Raw genomic sequence first — 17,527 nt, 5'->3', positions numbered from 1 at the left:
CAAGGGAATAAAGCCTATGGATTATACTTCACCCTCCTTGGGAATTTTAGATAATATGGCTTGATAAATAGGATATACAGTTTCAATTTCCAGAATATTCTAATGTTTGTATGATGTGAATGGTGGTTCTTCAATTTCTTTTTTTTGCCAACAGATCCCACTCAGAATCTGATGAGTGCAGATTCTCTTTCCAGAAAAATAGAACTAAGCTACACTCCTGTAATCATGCCCAGGAGGCTGAGACAGGAGGATTGCAAGTTCAAGGCCAGCCTCAGCAACTTAGTGAGACCCTGTCTCAAAATAAAAACCAAAAAGGGCTGTGGATGTAGCTCAGTGGTAAAGAATCCCTGGGTTCAATCCCCCATACCAATAAACAAATAAACAAACAAACCTATAACTTTTTGTATAAATAGTAGAAGATTCCAAGACTCATTCTTGGCATGAAACTTAGAGACTCTTTGTAGAAGTGCAGCGGAAAATCAAAGGCCAGGGCTTGAGTTCTCTCTTCTGTTGACATGATGTGCAACTTTAGGCCAGTCACAACCCTTCAGGGTCTATGTGCAAAAATGGAATGGTCACCTCTCCTTCCTCACAGAGGCAGACAGTAGTGATGAGTGTGGGAGGTGAGGTAAATTGCCAAGTGCTATCTGCACACTGCCAGGATACTGAGGTTCAGAAGTTACTCACCTTATGGTCACACAGCTACTAAATAACAAATGATGGTTCAAATCAGAAGACACCAAAGTCTCTGATGTGTGTGTTTGTGAAAACTTCTCTTCCTTCAATAATTTTTTTAAAAATTCAAATGATTAAATGCATATGGAAGGATTATTTACACTGTAAAGTACAATGTCTAGGTGAGTTACTCTTGGACTAAATTTAGAACTCCCATGTCCCATCCACCTGGGGGTCTAGTACTGGGTAGTTGAGAGGCTAACAGGGATGGTTTTAAATGTGTCAATCAGTAATGCTGCTAATGGAGACCCTCTCCTACATCCACATGAAACTTCCATGCTTGGGAGGACGGACATCTGCTAGAGCTCTGTAATCTTGTAAAAGTCCATCCCATTGACCAGCACACACAGGTCAGTACATCTAGCTTCTGGAAGTAGGAATTTTAATGCAACTACAAATGTATTTGAAGTTTTAAATGGCACCATTAAGTAAATTCTATAAATATTTTTCATTCTCCTATATTAAAAAAATTCCATAAAAGTGCTCTTTTTTCAACGGAGACGTTGGTTGCTTACCATTGAGATTAACATCTGCAAATCACTTAAAACCAAAAGTGCCAATGCACATACACACACAAAACAAACAAACTGCACCTTCTGAAAGCAATGGGAAATTGGTAATACTTCCTTAAACTTTCAAACTAGTTCTCCAAATACACAACTGATAATCCAAGAACACAAGGGAGTGAACTGGAATGGAGGGATGACAAGGAGCCCTGGAGTTTACTGGAAACAGCTGGACAAAGAATGCCCAACAAATATTCTGATTGGCTTGCTGCATCTGAAGGCTGAGATGTACAGGACAAGAAAGATTAAGAGTAGGGGGTGATAACTCAAAAGGATACCGCCGAATCTATGGTGAGAACAAAGTCATTTTAATGTTGTGTTTGCATGAAAAGGTATAAAATTGCTTTGGCCTCCTGTTCTGGAGCTCAGTAGACCAGAAGGTTACAAGTGAACAGTGACAATTAGCTGAGGGCCTAGAGGACAGGGAGTTCATGGGGCTGGGTAGACTGAGAACTTTCCAAGACAGGATTGAAAAGGGCATATCAACTTCACACATTCATGTAACATTTAATAACTTTTATAAAATTGGTTTCAGAGTAAAGTCTATATTGTTGGGATACAGAATCGAAGGGGAATGACAGGAAAGGTTAATTAAGCATGAAGGTGAATTCAGAGACCCTTCTCTTAAACACTTACCTACACTCTGGCTGCTGTTCCTGAGTATGGCCTGAGTTCAGGCTGCCACTTCTCCACAGCAGCTACAGAACAAGGTCCACCTGGGAAAAGAGCTGTTGCCCTGGTGGGTCTGTAGCACCAAGAATGACTGTGTGGTAGAGTCACTAGATTTAGAAGGAAGGAGTGGAGCTGGAGACAAAGTACTCAGCTGGAACTCCCCCTATGGTGGGTCTCCCTTTCAGTCTCCCTGGAGCCAGAGAAGGTCCACATATAGGCAGATAAAGCGTAGTCAGTTAGGAACACATCTCTTTTTAAGAGAGTTTTCAGGGGAAGTCCCTGGTGGAATATCAGATAAAATACACAAGGTGGGACTTTCTTGGCCTACACACACTTCTGGTCAGAGGGAAACTAACCAGGCATATCTCCAGTTTTGGTTAGAGTCTTCTGAGAACCCCTTGCCAGAGTCAGGGGAATAAACTTAAGCTCTTACGTTCTCTTTTGCTCAAGTAAAAAACGTAAAAATTGGGATCTCAAACCCTAGGATAAAGACAACAGGTGACACAAAAACAGCTATGGAGAATATTCCAAGACCAAAAGGAAATCATTGGCTGTGAAGGTATATAAACAGTGTTCCATGAATTACTCCAAACCCCAAATCCATAGTTAGCAAAATCCACAATTACTAAATCAAACCCCCAATTTTTACATGTGGATTCAGGTAACATATGTCTTCTGGGCTGAGCCCCCAGGTTTGCTCTTTCCAATATCTAATGTTAAAATAGTGAAATAGCAGAGCAAGTTCTTTAATGTAGGAGAGCTGGAGGGATAGCTGGTCAGATTTTGGCAATAGAAAAGGTGCTTAAAACACCAGGTGATAAGGTTTGAATGCTTGAAGAAGTAGAGGGAGACAAGAGCAAGAGAGAACTTTGCTCAGTGTATACTGATGGACCAGCAATGTGGGAGTTGGTATCTATGGGGTTCCTTACTCCCCAAATCCAAACCCAACAGCAGCTTCCCACAGCTGAGCCAGATACCAAAGTCTGGGTAGTAGTCCCCTCTGTACACTATTTCAACATTCACATGTATACTTGAACAATTTCCCATTCGGCTCCTAGATGGAACCTGGAGACCCAAGGCAGCAGCAGTGAATAAATATCTTGCATATATGTCAAACCAATCCTCAAACAAAACCTTTTATCTCAGTAAAGAAGTCAGAAAGTACCAACAAAAATGATATACATTTTTTTTCCTACAACGTTTAATCTCCATGCCAAGAATGTCCCATTCGACTCCCCCCCTGCCTCTTAAAAGTAGGTGACAAAGTAGAAATCCAGTCATGAAAATAAAAAGGCAGAGGTGTGAGTCTTGGCTCAATGAGACATATCAAATACACAGTATCCTGGTGTCACAGGACAGACAGAGCTGTCCTTGACACTGTGGGGAAAAAATAGGCACTGGAGAGGTAAAAATTCTACTAGTGATCACTCACACTTGAACAGTACATTAGTCATTGAACAAGGGTGAAGTGCAGGGAATAGGGGAGGGTGGCAGAGTTGCAATTCTCTGGAATAAGGGCTGGGAACATATACTCATGGATGGGAAATTTTAAGTAGCTATGTTTATTATTACTTTTTTTTTTTTTCCAGCAATCTTGCAAGAGGCAGAAGTGTGACACTGAATTGAGTGAGACGAGCGTGTGGGTGGGTTGGCGAGGAGCCCATCTCTTGACACAGGCCTCTGGCTTGTCAAGGAAAGGCTGGTTCCACCGCTGAGCTGTGTTTACTCTTTTGCTTCAAGGAAAAGGGTTTCTTGAGGGAACAATTTTACCTCCAATAGTGATTTATTGGGGTCCAGCTGAGTTACCTGAAAAGAAAAAAAAAAAAAAAAACATATTCAAAAGGCTGGAACCAGTACAATTTTCTCCACATGGCATTAAGTTTACCTATGCACATTTACTTTGAGCCCTACTATGTACTGGCATGGCTATATTCATGATGTCTTATTTGATTTTCAAAATAACCCTGTAATGTAGGTGTTGTTATTCTTACTTCAGATGAGGAACACAGAGCTCTCAGAAAGGTCAAGTTACAGAATTTAGTTTTGTGGAGGACCTCAAGTCATAAGGTTCTGGAGATGCAACTTCTTCTTAGACAAGTCCCTCATCTCCTGTGCCCTCAGAAAGGATTCTGTTTAAACAGCTGACTGATGCTCCTGGGGACCTCTGCTTGGTTAAATCCTGATGAGAGGGCCTGTTGTGCTTGGTGAGACAACAGCTAAACCTTCTTCCCACTAAAACTAGGCATAGTAAACTGCAAATGGTCATTCTAAAGACCTGAGGATGATTATCTCCCTGTTGAGGCATACCACAATCTCCTTCTTGGGGATATATATATATATATATATATATTTTGAAAAAAAATAAGTCAACATCATAATTCAACTTTAAATTTTTAGAAATTAAAAAATGGACTATTAAAAATAAGTAAAGCTAGATGAAATATTGGCACCAGGGGATTTGCTACTGATACAGGAATCCTAAATTAGGTGTATGCCCATCTGGTCCAATGGCAGGGACAGGACATGATGGGTTTTTGAATCTGAGAAACAAAATTTTCATGTTTATCAAAAAGGGTCATGAATTTTAGAAAGTTAAGAAATACTGGTATAGGAAGGAAGACATAGGTTTTGGAATTAAAAGACTGGTATAAATCACAGCTGTGCTGGTTATCAGCTTTGTGTCTTTGGAGTTAGTATCACAGGACTGATGTGAGGATTAAATGAGAAAAAACATATAATTAGCACAGTGTCTGGCACAGAGCAGGTGTCAAGAATGGCTGCTGTGTGTTACAGCAACTGTAAAGCATGGATGGACACACAGGCAAATGGGCAGCTGGGAGTGTGTGTGACAGAAGGCCAGGCAGTCTCAAGTCAGGGCTGAAGCTGTTGCTGTTACATACAGGAGCTCTGGGCCCACGGGCAAAGACTCCAGCACCTGAGGCAGGCAATCTAGTCTTCTGCTCAACTCAAGCCACTCCTAATGAGATGACTCTGCTGGCTTCTGGCTAGAGAGAAGGGGAGCCCCTGGGGGCCAAGGCTGGTGTCACAGGGAGACCGGCAAGTTGAATGGGGAATACTATCTTTGACTGTATCCAGATGGAAACCTGGTATGCCCAGGAGGATCATTAAGGAGACACATTCACCCCTAGAATCCTCTCTGTTTATAAAACTCAGGGCAAAGCATGTTCTACTAGTATCTCTTGGGTTATGGGCAGATGGGCAGGCAAGGTGGTGGGGAGGGCCCGTCCTGCTGTCTGTCTTCCAATGCACTGGGGGGCAAGCTGCAGGCAAATGTTTACCCACTTCCCCGATTAACGTACAATGCTGCATTGGCTTCTGTCAACAAACAGCTATGCTGCTTCTGCTTCTGACTCTTTGGCATTTTCTGCCCAGCTGCTTCTGCTATTGTTCTTAATTAACATGCCAGAGCTCTCTTTCGGCATCTTCTACTTTGTTATTTGTAGTTTGTAAATATGATGTTTGCTGGAAAAAGCCAAAAACCATAACAGTGCTAGAGCTGTGAGTATAGGCAGGAAAATGTGCTGGAAAGAAAAAGAAGCTAGGAGGCTGGAGCATCAGGCCTGTGTTGCATCCTGCTGGGGTTGTCAACATGCAAGGTTAGAGACTGATAAACTGCAATTGGTTTTCAAATGAAAAACAGTGTCCAAGAAAAGTTAAGTGATTTTCTTAAATGGGAAAGCTGGGATTTGTAAAGGAAGAAACAAAAGTTTCTTGAACATCTCAAGTACTTAGTCCATATGACCACCATGCAAGACTGTGGAGATGAGACAACTGAGGATCAAGGTGGTGCCACTTATTTAAGGTCATGTGGTTAGAAAGAAATCTATATGAGGTTAAAAGCAAACTTAGATTCAAATCCTAGCTCTGTCATTTACTATACCTATATGACCTTGAAGAAGTCATTCAACATGAGACCATTTACCAACCTGTAAAATGGGAATTGTAATTGCTCCTTTTTAGGTTATAATGTTAAATGGAATAATGTTAGTGAAGACTCTGGTACAATACTGAGTCAGGGAGTGTTCAGTAGGTGATAGTCATTACTGGATGAGGTTTTCCTTGAGTAGAGGCTCTGTTTTCTCCAACTACAAAGCTGGAACTTCATCCCCGAAGACTCTGGGAGCCAGGAACCAGGCTGCCTTTCTTGTTTCTACCCCACAGCAGGAATGCTACCCTTTCCCTGACTGACTAATGTCTTGATCTCTGAGATTCCTTCTGTCGTTTCAGTGGGGCTATCCAATGGATTGCTTCCAAGTGAACATGGCTCTGCTGGGGCATTCCCTCTGATGCCCCAGCTAAAGCAATTTTTTCCCCCTCTGAAGGTCATTTAGACAAAAATTTCAAAGTAAACAAGGGCAATTTCTGTTTCCACTCTCAGTTACCTGGCTTGAACAAAGTGACTGAGGTGAAACTAGGGGATGGAGCACACTATTCTCCTCCTGAACAAAATAGTGGCCAGAGTGTGAAACCATCTTGCAGTGCTCTGGGCTCTTTTCAAGAAGGCATGGAATATTCCAGGAAGGACCTCCTGGTAAGAAACATATAAAAATTTATACCCCTTGAGAAACATTTGAAGATCCGGAGCTCTCTGTTTCGAGAGGGCACAGGGAAGAGGTAGCACTGCCATTGCTACAGGTGCAGGGAGAAGGCTGTGCCACCCTCTATGAGTATCTGCAGGCTGACAGAAAGGAGATAGGGTCATGTGTTCTGTGCAGCTCCAGTGGGCAGAGCTAGGAGTATGAGGTAAAACTGCCGGGAGGCAGAACTCAGCAAGACAGAAAGAACTTTTTAATAGATGGCAGCAGCAGCTGGTGTGGCTACTAGAGCTACTTTTTCTTTACCTTCTTCCTTCTCCTCTTCTTTATTTTCTTCTTTTTTTAAAATTTTCTTCTTGATCTTCAGTCATTATCATCACAGCAGCAACTATTGTTAATAAGTACCTCCCATGGAACTGGAAACATGCAGAGTACTTTATGCTTTATATATAGCACCTTATCTAGCCCTCACAATGGCCCAGTGAAGAAGGTATATTGCCATTCTACACTAAGATATCAACGTGCAGAGAGAATAAGGTTTCATATTCAGGTTTGTCTGACTCCAAAGCTCATGATAACCAGAATGTCCCCGGCATGTTGATAGGCTTTTAGGAGGGGAGGGGCAAGTGAACCCTCTGTTGTCCCTAGAAGCATCCAAATAGGGGCATATTTGCAGATGATGATGAGAGTTAACATTTACTGAGCTTTCATTTTGTATTTGTACTAGGAATTCTTTGAAGCAATTTACATTTATACAATAATTTAATTTTCATAGCAATCCCCTGAGGTAGGGTATCTGAAGTAGGTATAATAATTACCCCTATTTTACAGTTGAGAAAATTGAGTCATAGAGTAGATTAAATAACTTGCTTAAGGTCTCAAAGTGATTAAGAGTAGAATCAGAACATGTATCAAGGCAGTCTAATGTTAGAATCCATTTAACTACTAGATTATATTGCCAGAGGCATTGCTTAGAGTAGGATCCACATAGAAAAAGAAGTTGGATGAGGCAAGCCTGAGTTTGTTTCTAACCAAGTTTCCAGGATATAAGATCTTCACTTTAAGAATGGCAAAAGGCCAAGGGTCATTAAAAAAAAAATCCTGAAATGTTTATAAAATACGAATACAAAAACCCAATCTGAGCTTGTGTTTTGCCATTTACTTGGGACTTTACTGAATTATTGACTCTCTAAATCAACAGAAAAACCTACCCTTTGGGACTCCTTAGGGGAGGAGGGGTATTCTCCGATAAGAGCTGTAGTTTGACTTTGTCCATAGTTAGAAGAGGAAAGTCAATCATCTTGACATTTTCTTCACTGTACTTAGAAAATCTGAATGGGTATATTTTCTCATTAAAATAGTATTTTAGCAAATTGATATTGTGAAACCTGTTTATATTAGCAAAAATAGGTCCCACTCTCTGCCAAATAAAACTATTCTTTTCTAGATCAAATTTCTTCACAGTTTGAAATTTCATATACATTTTATTTCTATCGCATCCCTGGGATTCAGTTTCTTTCCTTTTCCTTTCCCTCTCTCAGTCCCTCCCTCCCTTCCTTCCTTTCTCTTTCTTCCCCAACCCTTCTTTCATACTAAGAATTGAACCCAGAGCCTTGTTCATGCTAGCCGTATCCCCAGTCCTTCAGATCCTTTTATTGCTATTAAGGAAAATGTGAACTGATGCTACTAATTCTCATCTCAGGCCACACTGTGAATCCCAGAATGTTAGAGTGAGAAAGCTTAAATGGCAAATAATCCAAACCTTGCTTTTCACAAGTGGACACAGATATATTTGCATAGTAGTTTATAGCTTGCAATCTATTTATATAAACATTAACTCAATCATGGCTTAGGTATTATAAGGTTTTATGACTAACCCTTTTTTGTTTTTAATTTTGCTGAGGTAATACTTTTATTTTGAAATTGCATAAAGTCAAGTCTGGATCTAGTGTTTTACATTTAGTAAAAAATGCTATTGGATTTCTCATTCTTTCATTTTCATGTTCCTAATGTATTTTAACAACTTATAGGGGAAATGCACTGCAATAGTACTTGGGAATTATGCCTTGAGAATCAGTCCCATTCTGTTGACAAGGAAATGAGATCTAAAGATTGAGTTTACCTATGTCTATATATGCAAGTGGCAGTGGAAGAACCAGAACCCAGGCCTCCTGATTTGTTTCTTCATGATTTGTACTATAACCCTCCTCTAAACAGGGTTCTGTCTCACTACATGCATTAACAGTCTTTGAGTTCAATGTGTAGAATTGTGCAGCAATAAACCAAACAAAGGTTTCTCAAAATGCACTCCTGCTTTTAAAGTAAAATTTGCTGAAAGAAAATTTTAGCATCTTCAAAGCAGAAAAGCTGTCATCAAATTTGCTCTGCTATTTGCCTGCTCACCTCTGATGACCAAAGATTCCTATTTTACAGACTTGTATGCAGGAACACGGGGAACAGAGGAAGCCTCAACAATATAACCCACAGGGGAAGCACTTTGTCACACTGGCAGAAAATTCGTGTCCCTTCTAGTCCATGCAAAGAACCTCATCCACACCCTTCTTCCCCTCACAACAACATGAAAGAAAACCAGGCACCATTTTCTACATCAGACACAGACAGACTACAATTAATTTCCCCAAATCTTAAGACCCTACCCCTTCAGACTACCTACTTCTGAAAGTCCTTCCAGGCCTCTCAGCCCTCAGCAAGCCTCTCTCTAAATTCCTCTGACTACCAAGGCTGTATACTATCTACTGTTACTAGGATATAAAGGACCAGAAAATATGGGTTACAGTCCTGGTTCTAGAAGTATGGTTTTGGACAAGTCCACTTTTCTTCTCTAGGCTTTAATTTTTGCATTTTTAAGAATTTGGAATTAAACATTAGCAGCTAAATGGAGTTAACTAAATTGCAATTGGAGTTAACTAGATTACAGTTGAGGCAAACACTTGCTCTCAGTCAAGCAAGCAGGATATTTAGGGCTCAGTTTCCTTCTCTATTGGGTGAAAGATTAATTTATTTTTGATGCTGGGAAATGAAACCAGGTATGCTTTACCACTGAGCTATATCCCCAAGTCCTTATCTTTTGAGACTGGATCTTGCCAAGTTGTTGAGGGTCTCCGTAAATTGCTGAGACTGGCCTTGGACTTGGGATCCTTCCGCCTCCTGAGTCACTGGGATTATAGGCAGCCAATCCTGGCTGTGTTGTTGTTTTTTGACATGGAATCTCACTAAATTGCTCAGGCTGGTCTCAAACTCATGGACTCAAGTTATCCTCTCACCTCAGCTTCTTGAATAGCTCGGACTATAGGCATATACCAGAAAGCCAAGTTTATTTGGTTATCCTTAAGTGTTAAGCACCATGATAGCTATTCCTGTTATCTAATTTTTATAAATGAATTCTTTGAGGTAAAAAAATGTTTAAGGACTTTGATCAATTTAGAAAAGATAGGCCAAAATTTGTACCATGTCCAGTGAATTGCCCCTACTTCTAAACAAGATATAGCTAACATGACTAAATGGCTATCATTGGGCATAAAGAAAGTTGTACCATGCAGTTGTGTCATAGCTCTGTCCCTACTGTGGTATGGGCTCTGTTGTTCCTCTTAGGAACACAAGCTGAAGCTGTCTTTTGTTACTATCAACTTAGTCCTAAACAGCTAATTGTTCCCTTTTTTGTGTGTATGGTGCTAGGGATTGAACCCAGGGCCTCATGCATGCTAGGCATAGCACTCTCTACCACTGAGCCACATCCCCAGCCTTCCATTTTCTTTTGATGAACTAGAAATTTCTCAAGGAGAGGTACATCCACAAATTATCAAGATAATTTTTTTTGTCAGAAAAAAATACGTACAGTATTTATATTTGTGTTAGGAAATTGGAACAAATATACTATGAACTTTCCATGATTAGATACACATCTATATAAATGCATACTAAGAATTCTAGAAGGATTTACCTCAAAACTTCAAAAATAGTTACTTCTGGTGAGGGGACTGAGACTAGAAATTTTAGCCAAAGGCTATTTTCCCAGAATGGTGATTCTCAACCAGGGGTGATTCTTCTGTCCAGGGGACATTGGGTAATATATGGAGATGAGTGAGCAAGAGGGTGTTTGTGCGGTTGCTAATAACATTCAGCAGGTGGAGGCAAGGGATGCTGCCAATCACCCCATGATACACAGGACAGTTCCTACCACAAATACTTAACAAATCAACAGTGCTGAGGATGAGGAACCCTAAACTAGGTTATTTTAATTTTTATAAGGACACATAATTCAAGTATTACTCAAATGTCTAAAAATATAGTTTTTGGATTGAGGTTGTAGTTTAGTGTAGAATATGTCCTCAACATGCAGGGGCTTTAGGTTTGATCCCTAACACAACAAACAAACAAACACAAAAAACTTCTCAAACAGGGTACACTAGATGATGTGATATGCTGTCTATATTTGCCTTGAAGACCCTCTTACTCCCAGCTGCTAGGAGTGTTGGCTGTGAGTCATATTTCTGATGAGTCTTCAGAGGAAGAACTTAAAACTGATCTACTGGTCATGTGCTGGTCATATACATGATCTACTAATCATGTACAGTTACTAAAAGACTTTGGTAATTGTAAAGCCCTCTGCAAATATAAGGGATTGCTTTTATTATTAGCAGTAATAGAAATTATGATGATGACGAGCAACTGCAATAATCTAGCTGTAGCTCTTAGCAATTCTCCTCTACCTTTGTTGCAGGTGGTAACATGATCCCAAAGGAACCTCCAATCTGGAAGGATTCTACCATGGGACTACTCTGTGCTTTATCTCCACCTCAGCTTCCTGTGCAGCTGCTGGGCCAATCTGTCTCACTGGAAGAAGTGGCACTGGGATGCAGGTTTTCAGGAAACAGTGACAGATGCTCTTCTGTTCATTACTGAACTGTAATAGAACAGGAGTGCTATAAAGTGAGGTTGGATAGGCTTCTGTGGCTGCAAAGCATATAGGGTGCTTAGGACATTTTCCTTTCCTTGATGTCCTACTTTAGGTGGGAAGTAGGGGAAATGAAATAAAAGTTAAAGGAAGAAAAAAAGGTGTAGTGGGGGAGACTAAGATGACAAAAAAGATGGAAATCATATCTTAAAGCTGCCCTGTTTTAACACGTAATAATGGTAACAAAAATTTACATTTAAGGGGAGCTTACTAGGTGCTAAGTGTGCTCTGTGCTTTATGAGCATTACATAAACACTCTGAGGGAGTTACTATTATCTACTTTAAAAATGAGGAATAGAGGTTCAGAAAGATTATATAACCTGTTTAAGATTTCATAGGCAGGAAGTGGCAGAGCAAGAATTTAAAACTAGGTTTGGCTTCAAAGTCTGTGTTCTTAACTACCATGGTAGATGATTTTCATATTGCAGTCCTGCACTGGACTATCTGAGATCCTTGTTTGGAAGGACTTTTCTTTTCATATAACTGAAGCATATACTTCCCCATAACAGTATATCATTACAGACCTAGTGTTAAGAGCTGGATGGGGTTCTTAGAGTTCATCTTTGTAACACATGGAGGCAGAAAAATCCAGAAAGTACAAAGAATTCATTCAAGGTTACTCACTATTCATGGCAAATCTGGAACCAAATCTGGATTCTTAGCTTCCAGACTATCCTTTTAGATGGGCTAATGTGAACACTAATGACCAACTCTAAAGTAGTTCTACTACTGTTAAAATGGTCCTAAACCTGGTATATTGTCAGGGATACCCTGAATACCAAACCAGAGATGTAACTCTCTCTTTCTATTGGTCTCCCTGATGGCAGTGTTGGTCACTATATCTTAAACAACAATGTTAATGGGGAAGGCTCAGGGTATACTGGGGGGTATTTTAATAAGGGTCGGGTGGGAAGAAGAAAGCCCCTTTGGTCTAAAAATAGAAAAAGCTCCTAGTATGCAGAATGAATGCAAAAAGAATAAAATAATAAAGAACATAAAAAGAATGTGAAAAGTGTTAAGCAGAATGGGAACAGGCATATCTCCCCATTCTGAAGTCAGTTTCCAATATCAGTCATTTTTGGAATCTAGAAAATACAGTTTCAAGTAAATAAAGGAAGTTCTACTTTACAGAGCAGTTGGTAAGCTTGCTGTCCTTAGAAACATAAAACAGAGAAAAGGGAAATTCATGAATGAACATTCTATAGTGAGGCAAGAGAAATCCAGTGATTAACCTCAGCAGTGTGCCCATGTTACAGATGTGCCAATATACTGGTCTCCTCATCCCTTGATGTAGCCAAAGACTCAGGGCTGGGTTGCTTTTACCCTGAGCAACCTAGTATGGTTGCCCCAGTGAGATGCACAAATAACATCTTCAGTGAGTGTGGTGATTTGAAAAACACAGGGAAACACTAATTTAGGGGGCATGTATCACTTTCAGAGGCAATAGCACAGAAGGCAGCCAGGTCCTTGTATAAAAGGCTCCTAGGATTCTTCAGTTAAAAGATTGGTTCACAACATTGATGGCTATGTTTGGAACAGGGCACTAAGAAACAAATGAAAGGAGAGATACCTGTTTACTGGTTAGGTTTAGAACTGTTAACTAGCTTAAGAGCCTTTGGAGAAATGCTGATTATTGTTTGCCTCAGAGTTTCACTACTAGGCATGGATTAAATGCTAATTAGGGAGGCAAAAAACTGGCAGGTTTTAAATCCTGGTACTGCACACATGCTCTTGAGCAAGTCGCTTAACCACTTATTATACAACAAGACCCACATTTCTCATCTATAAGCTAGTGATATCACCCAACAGTCCAACAGTCTTTCAATAAACCATTTCTCCCTGGGTCTCTCTCCTTTGCACTTCTATTTCACAGAGAGATGAACAAAAGGTCTGATCCTGCCACTCTTCTACTTCAAGTTTTTAAATGAACCTTTATTGAAATAAGATAGTCCTCTTTTCCTTTTGCCTCATTTTCCCAATTAGTAAATGGATGGTGTTTATGACAAGGTTTGCAGTGGGCCTATAGTGGATCACATGACTGGAAAGAGTTTGGAGACAGATCATGAAGAGTTCAAATGTCTTACTGCATGTAGTTTAAAAACAAAACAAAACAAAACAAAACAAAAACTTTTCTCCCTGTCTTCAGAGAGATCTTGAGTGGTGTGCTTGATATGTTTTCAGGCAGAGTGGTTAGGGAGAAAGTGAGCGTTTTGAATGCATTTTAATACCCAAGAAGGGCCATGCAAGCCAGTGTGTGCATAGCTCTGCACACAAATACCACTCAAGAGCTGGAGCTTTGAACAGGAGTTAAAAGAGTTGAGTCCCTAACAACATACAAAAGACTTGCTGGTGTGATTTATTCTGATGTATTTACTTATCCAATTACCAAAACAGCAGGAGATCATTAAATTTTCTAGTTACCAGATGCAGCACGTTCAATATCTTAAATGTTACCAAGGCTCTTTCTGAGCTATTTTGATATTACATTTCATCTGCCCAAAAAACTTATAAAAGTGGAAGGCAAGCATCACAAACAGAGCATGAGTTTTCTTTGAACGCTGGTCCAGCAAGTACCTGTACAATACCAAACCTATACTAGGAACTCCCAAACTTCTAGGATTAAGGAAAAGCACCATGATGATAAGTTATTTAGGAACAGTGGTACTTGAAGGAGGCTGGAGATACACATTTTACCCAGCCAGACTTTTTACCATGCTCATTTCCTATCAGGTCAACCCCCATGTCCACAGAGGGTCAGGGCTCAGAGTAGAGAACATATAGGAAACAAACATCCTCTGGGGGATTGTAAACCTGTCTCCTAACCCCAGCATACTTCTTCTGATAACGAGTCACTTTCCTTCCTCAGAGTTTCTATCCAGTTAAACAAGGATGTTGACATCTGTTGCAAAAATGTATAGACCTGCTATGAACATCATCACAGCTCACCTTTACATGGATATCTCCTGGAAAAGACTAAACTTACAGGCAGGAATTGAGCGTTTGCTGTCTCTGTATTCCCAGAACCCAGGCAAAGAACCTTGTGCGTTATATGCTCTCAATAAATGCATGCAGAGTAAGTATCAAATCAGAGACTATTATGGAAAATTGGAAAATACAGAGCAAGCTCAATATTAACAAAATTTTAGAAGTCACAAAATAGATACTTATTTTATTCTCTTTTGAGAAATACATCAAATAAGTAAGATCTAGAGCTAAACCTTTTGAGTGATAGTGGCTTGGTCCTAACATTCTTTACTATTCGAGATCTCTAAATATTATCTCCTCACAGACCCTATACTCCAGCTAACTGGAGTAGCTTGCCATCCCCCAAATGTCTTGTGCTTTTCCTCTCTGAACCTTTGTTATGTTGTTTACTCTACGTGCACTGTCCTTCCTCCCTAATTGGACCTATTCCAACATAGACTTTCTTCAAGGCTCAGCTCAAATGCTCCTTCCTACACGGAACAAGGCTTTAGTGACAGGACCTAAATTAATCTCTTTCTCCTATTTCTAAAACAGAGTTAATCATATTTGGCCTCTTTTTGCATTGCCCTGCATATGGCCAATCTACATTTGCTGAACTAATATGCCTTTGTTTTACCTTAGGCGCTTCAGATAATATGGCTGTCAGAGTCTGCTAGTAAACTCAAGGTCAGGATTTAATCTGGAACGTAGGTACTGGCAATGCTAACCTTGTTCTTTGCTAAAATAGCACTCCTATACTTAGACCAGGTAAAGAATCCTAGCGCATCTAGCTCAAAGGATCAGCTGCAGTCTCACACTGAATTATCAATCTACTGTGTCCCTTAGATAATTTTACAACTGTGTATTTATGAGTTTCTTTCTCTAGTTAGGTTGAATTCTGAGGGCACATATGAGGTTTAACTGTCTATTTATGCTTAGGGTGTAATATACTGCTGGAAACAGCATCAATTCAATAAATGTTTGCTGAAAGACTGGTTTACTAAATGAGTGAATAGAGCCTCCCCACTTTTCAAAAACCAAGATCCTCCATCAATCCAAAGAAATGGAATCTGGATGAGCTAAAAACTCAGACTTCCTCTTTGCAGCCTCACTCCTTCAGCAGGCAGAGCCTATCAGTGACACATTTCAGATCATACCAATAGGTCCCTTGGCTCTGGATGCTTTCTAGTCCCTAGCCTCAGTCAGTCCTACTGCACAGATAACAGGGGCTGACAAGTTTGCATCAGTTGCCCTTTCAGAAGGGACAGATTTCCCCCTGTCTGTTTAAACTGTTGTTGGAATTGGCTAATTAGAAGGATTTAAAAAATCTTAATACTCTAAACAGAGAAAACTGGTTCTGAATTATTAAGCAACATTTTCAGTGCATTTGAATAACCTTAAGTGACTTAGCTGCCACCTGATCCTAAGCTCTGGCTCAGATAAATAAATGTGAAATATTGTCAAAGCCTCAGCTTATAGAAGCCTCCAGCTATAGTAAATAAAAGCTTAAATCCCTATAAACTGCCTAAGATGGAGATATTCTCATATAAAAGAAGAGAAGATGATTTTAAATAAAGCCAGTAAGACCAGGAAGTTAATGGTTTTGCTCCAGTCTTCAGAACAGAGTTGTCAACAGGGCAGGTATTATCAATATTGGGTCATTTAATCATAGAACAACATAGTATCAAAGATGAAGAAGTTTAACAAGAACCTATTTTAATCTCCTCATATTTCAGATGAAGAAAACAAAGACCCAGGAGAATGTAATTTGCTTGAAGTTATAACAACTGGCTGAAAGAATAAAAATTTTGCCGCAAGATGCCTGCTTCCTGTTTAGTCTTCTTCCTACTGTATCACATTATTCTAAGAATATTCTACTAGAGACGTCAGAATGAAAGGCTAACAACTAGCTGTTAAGATACCTCAAAGCTGGGTGTGGTGGCACACACCTGTAATCCCAGCAACTCAGGAGGCTGAGGCAGAAGGATTTTGAGTTCAAAGTCAGTTTCAGCAACTTAGCAAGGCACTAAGCAACTTAGTGAGACCCTGTCTCAAAATAAAAAATAAAAAGGGGCTAGGATGTGAATTAGTGGTAAAGCATCATTTTTACTGGTGACCAATCCCCAGTACAAAAATAAAATAAAATAAAATAACTGGATGGTTCACTTCTGTTGCTTGAGCTTTAAAGACTCCATGCTTTTTTCCACAGACCTGAGAGTTCTATTTTCATGGCCATGTACACAGAGGACAAGGAAAGGGAAGGGAGTGAGGGGGGATGGAAGGAAAGACACCAGAAATAAGTCAGGTGAATGTTAGGCCCCACAACTTGCCTAACCCTATGCCTTGAGAATATCATGAGTTACCCATGAGTTTCTGCCTGGTGTGTTTGAAATTGCAAAACAAAACAAAAAACAGTGGATGCATAAATGGCTTAATAATTTTTCTTATTTATTTGCTAGACAAATTAATTTTTTTGAGTGTTTCCTACATATAAGAAACATGTTAAATTTTGTAATACAGTGGTGAACAAGATATTATCTTTACCTTCAAAAAGTACAGAATCTAGGGCAGTATATAGGTGAGAAAATAGACCACTGCAATCCAGAATTCAGAATAGAGAAGGGCTATGATAGGGAAGCAGACACAATGGAAGCACAGGAAGGTAAAGTTCCTAGAGTGTCATCATCTCTTTTTTTCCTCCTGTTTTATTCCAATATACACAATTATGTCCTACAATCTTATAAATCATTTTACTGACCTTATAAATCTTATAAATCATTTTACATTTATTGTATTATATACAATAAATAAAAAAATGAGAGTTACTGTGTCAGACACTGAGCTAGGGAACAATCAGATGAATCAGATATACTCACAAATGACTTCAAACTTCAAATGCAATTTGTTGTTGCTTGAAAAAATGTTTATCTTGCTTTCATTTTGTGACTGGCTATGTAAACTTGAGCTAGCCATTTCTGCTTTTGGTGACTTTTGTTTTTTCTTAGCCTTGGGCAAGGTACATTTGTTCTTTGCATCTCAGTTTTTCATTTATAAAATAA

General features: G+C 39.6%; 1 protein-coding gene across 2 annotated transcripts in view; it reads right to left on the bottom strand.

Moving 5' to 3' along the window:
- Positions 1-1,805: 1,805 nt before the first annotated feature.
- The window catches only part of FAF1 (Fas associated factor 1), a 401,623-nt gene continuing 385,901 nt past the window's right edge, over positions 1,806-17,527 (bottom strand). For both annotated transcript variants that reach the window (XM_081307503.1, XM_081307502.1), the window contains one exon: positions 1,806-3,779. In XM_081307503.1, coding sequence (XP_081163629.1) covers positions 3,696-3,779 — 84 coding nt within the window. In that variant the 3' untranslated portion in view covers positions 1,806-3,695. The remainder of the gene's footprint in view (positions 3,780-17,527) is intronic.

Source organism: Spermophilus citellus (assembly GCF_964194105.1).
Source record: "Spermophilus citellus genome assembly, chromosome: 9".
NCBI lineage: Eukaryota > Metazoa > Chordata > Mammalia > Rodentia > Sciuridae > Spermophilus > Spermophilus citellus.
This window is presented reverse-complemented; position numbering and strand designations above follow the sequence as displayed.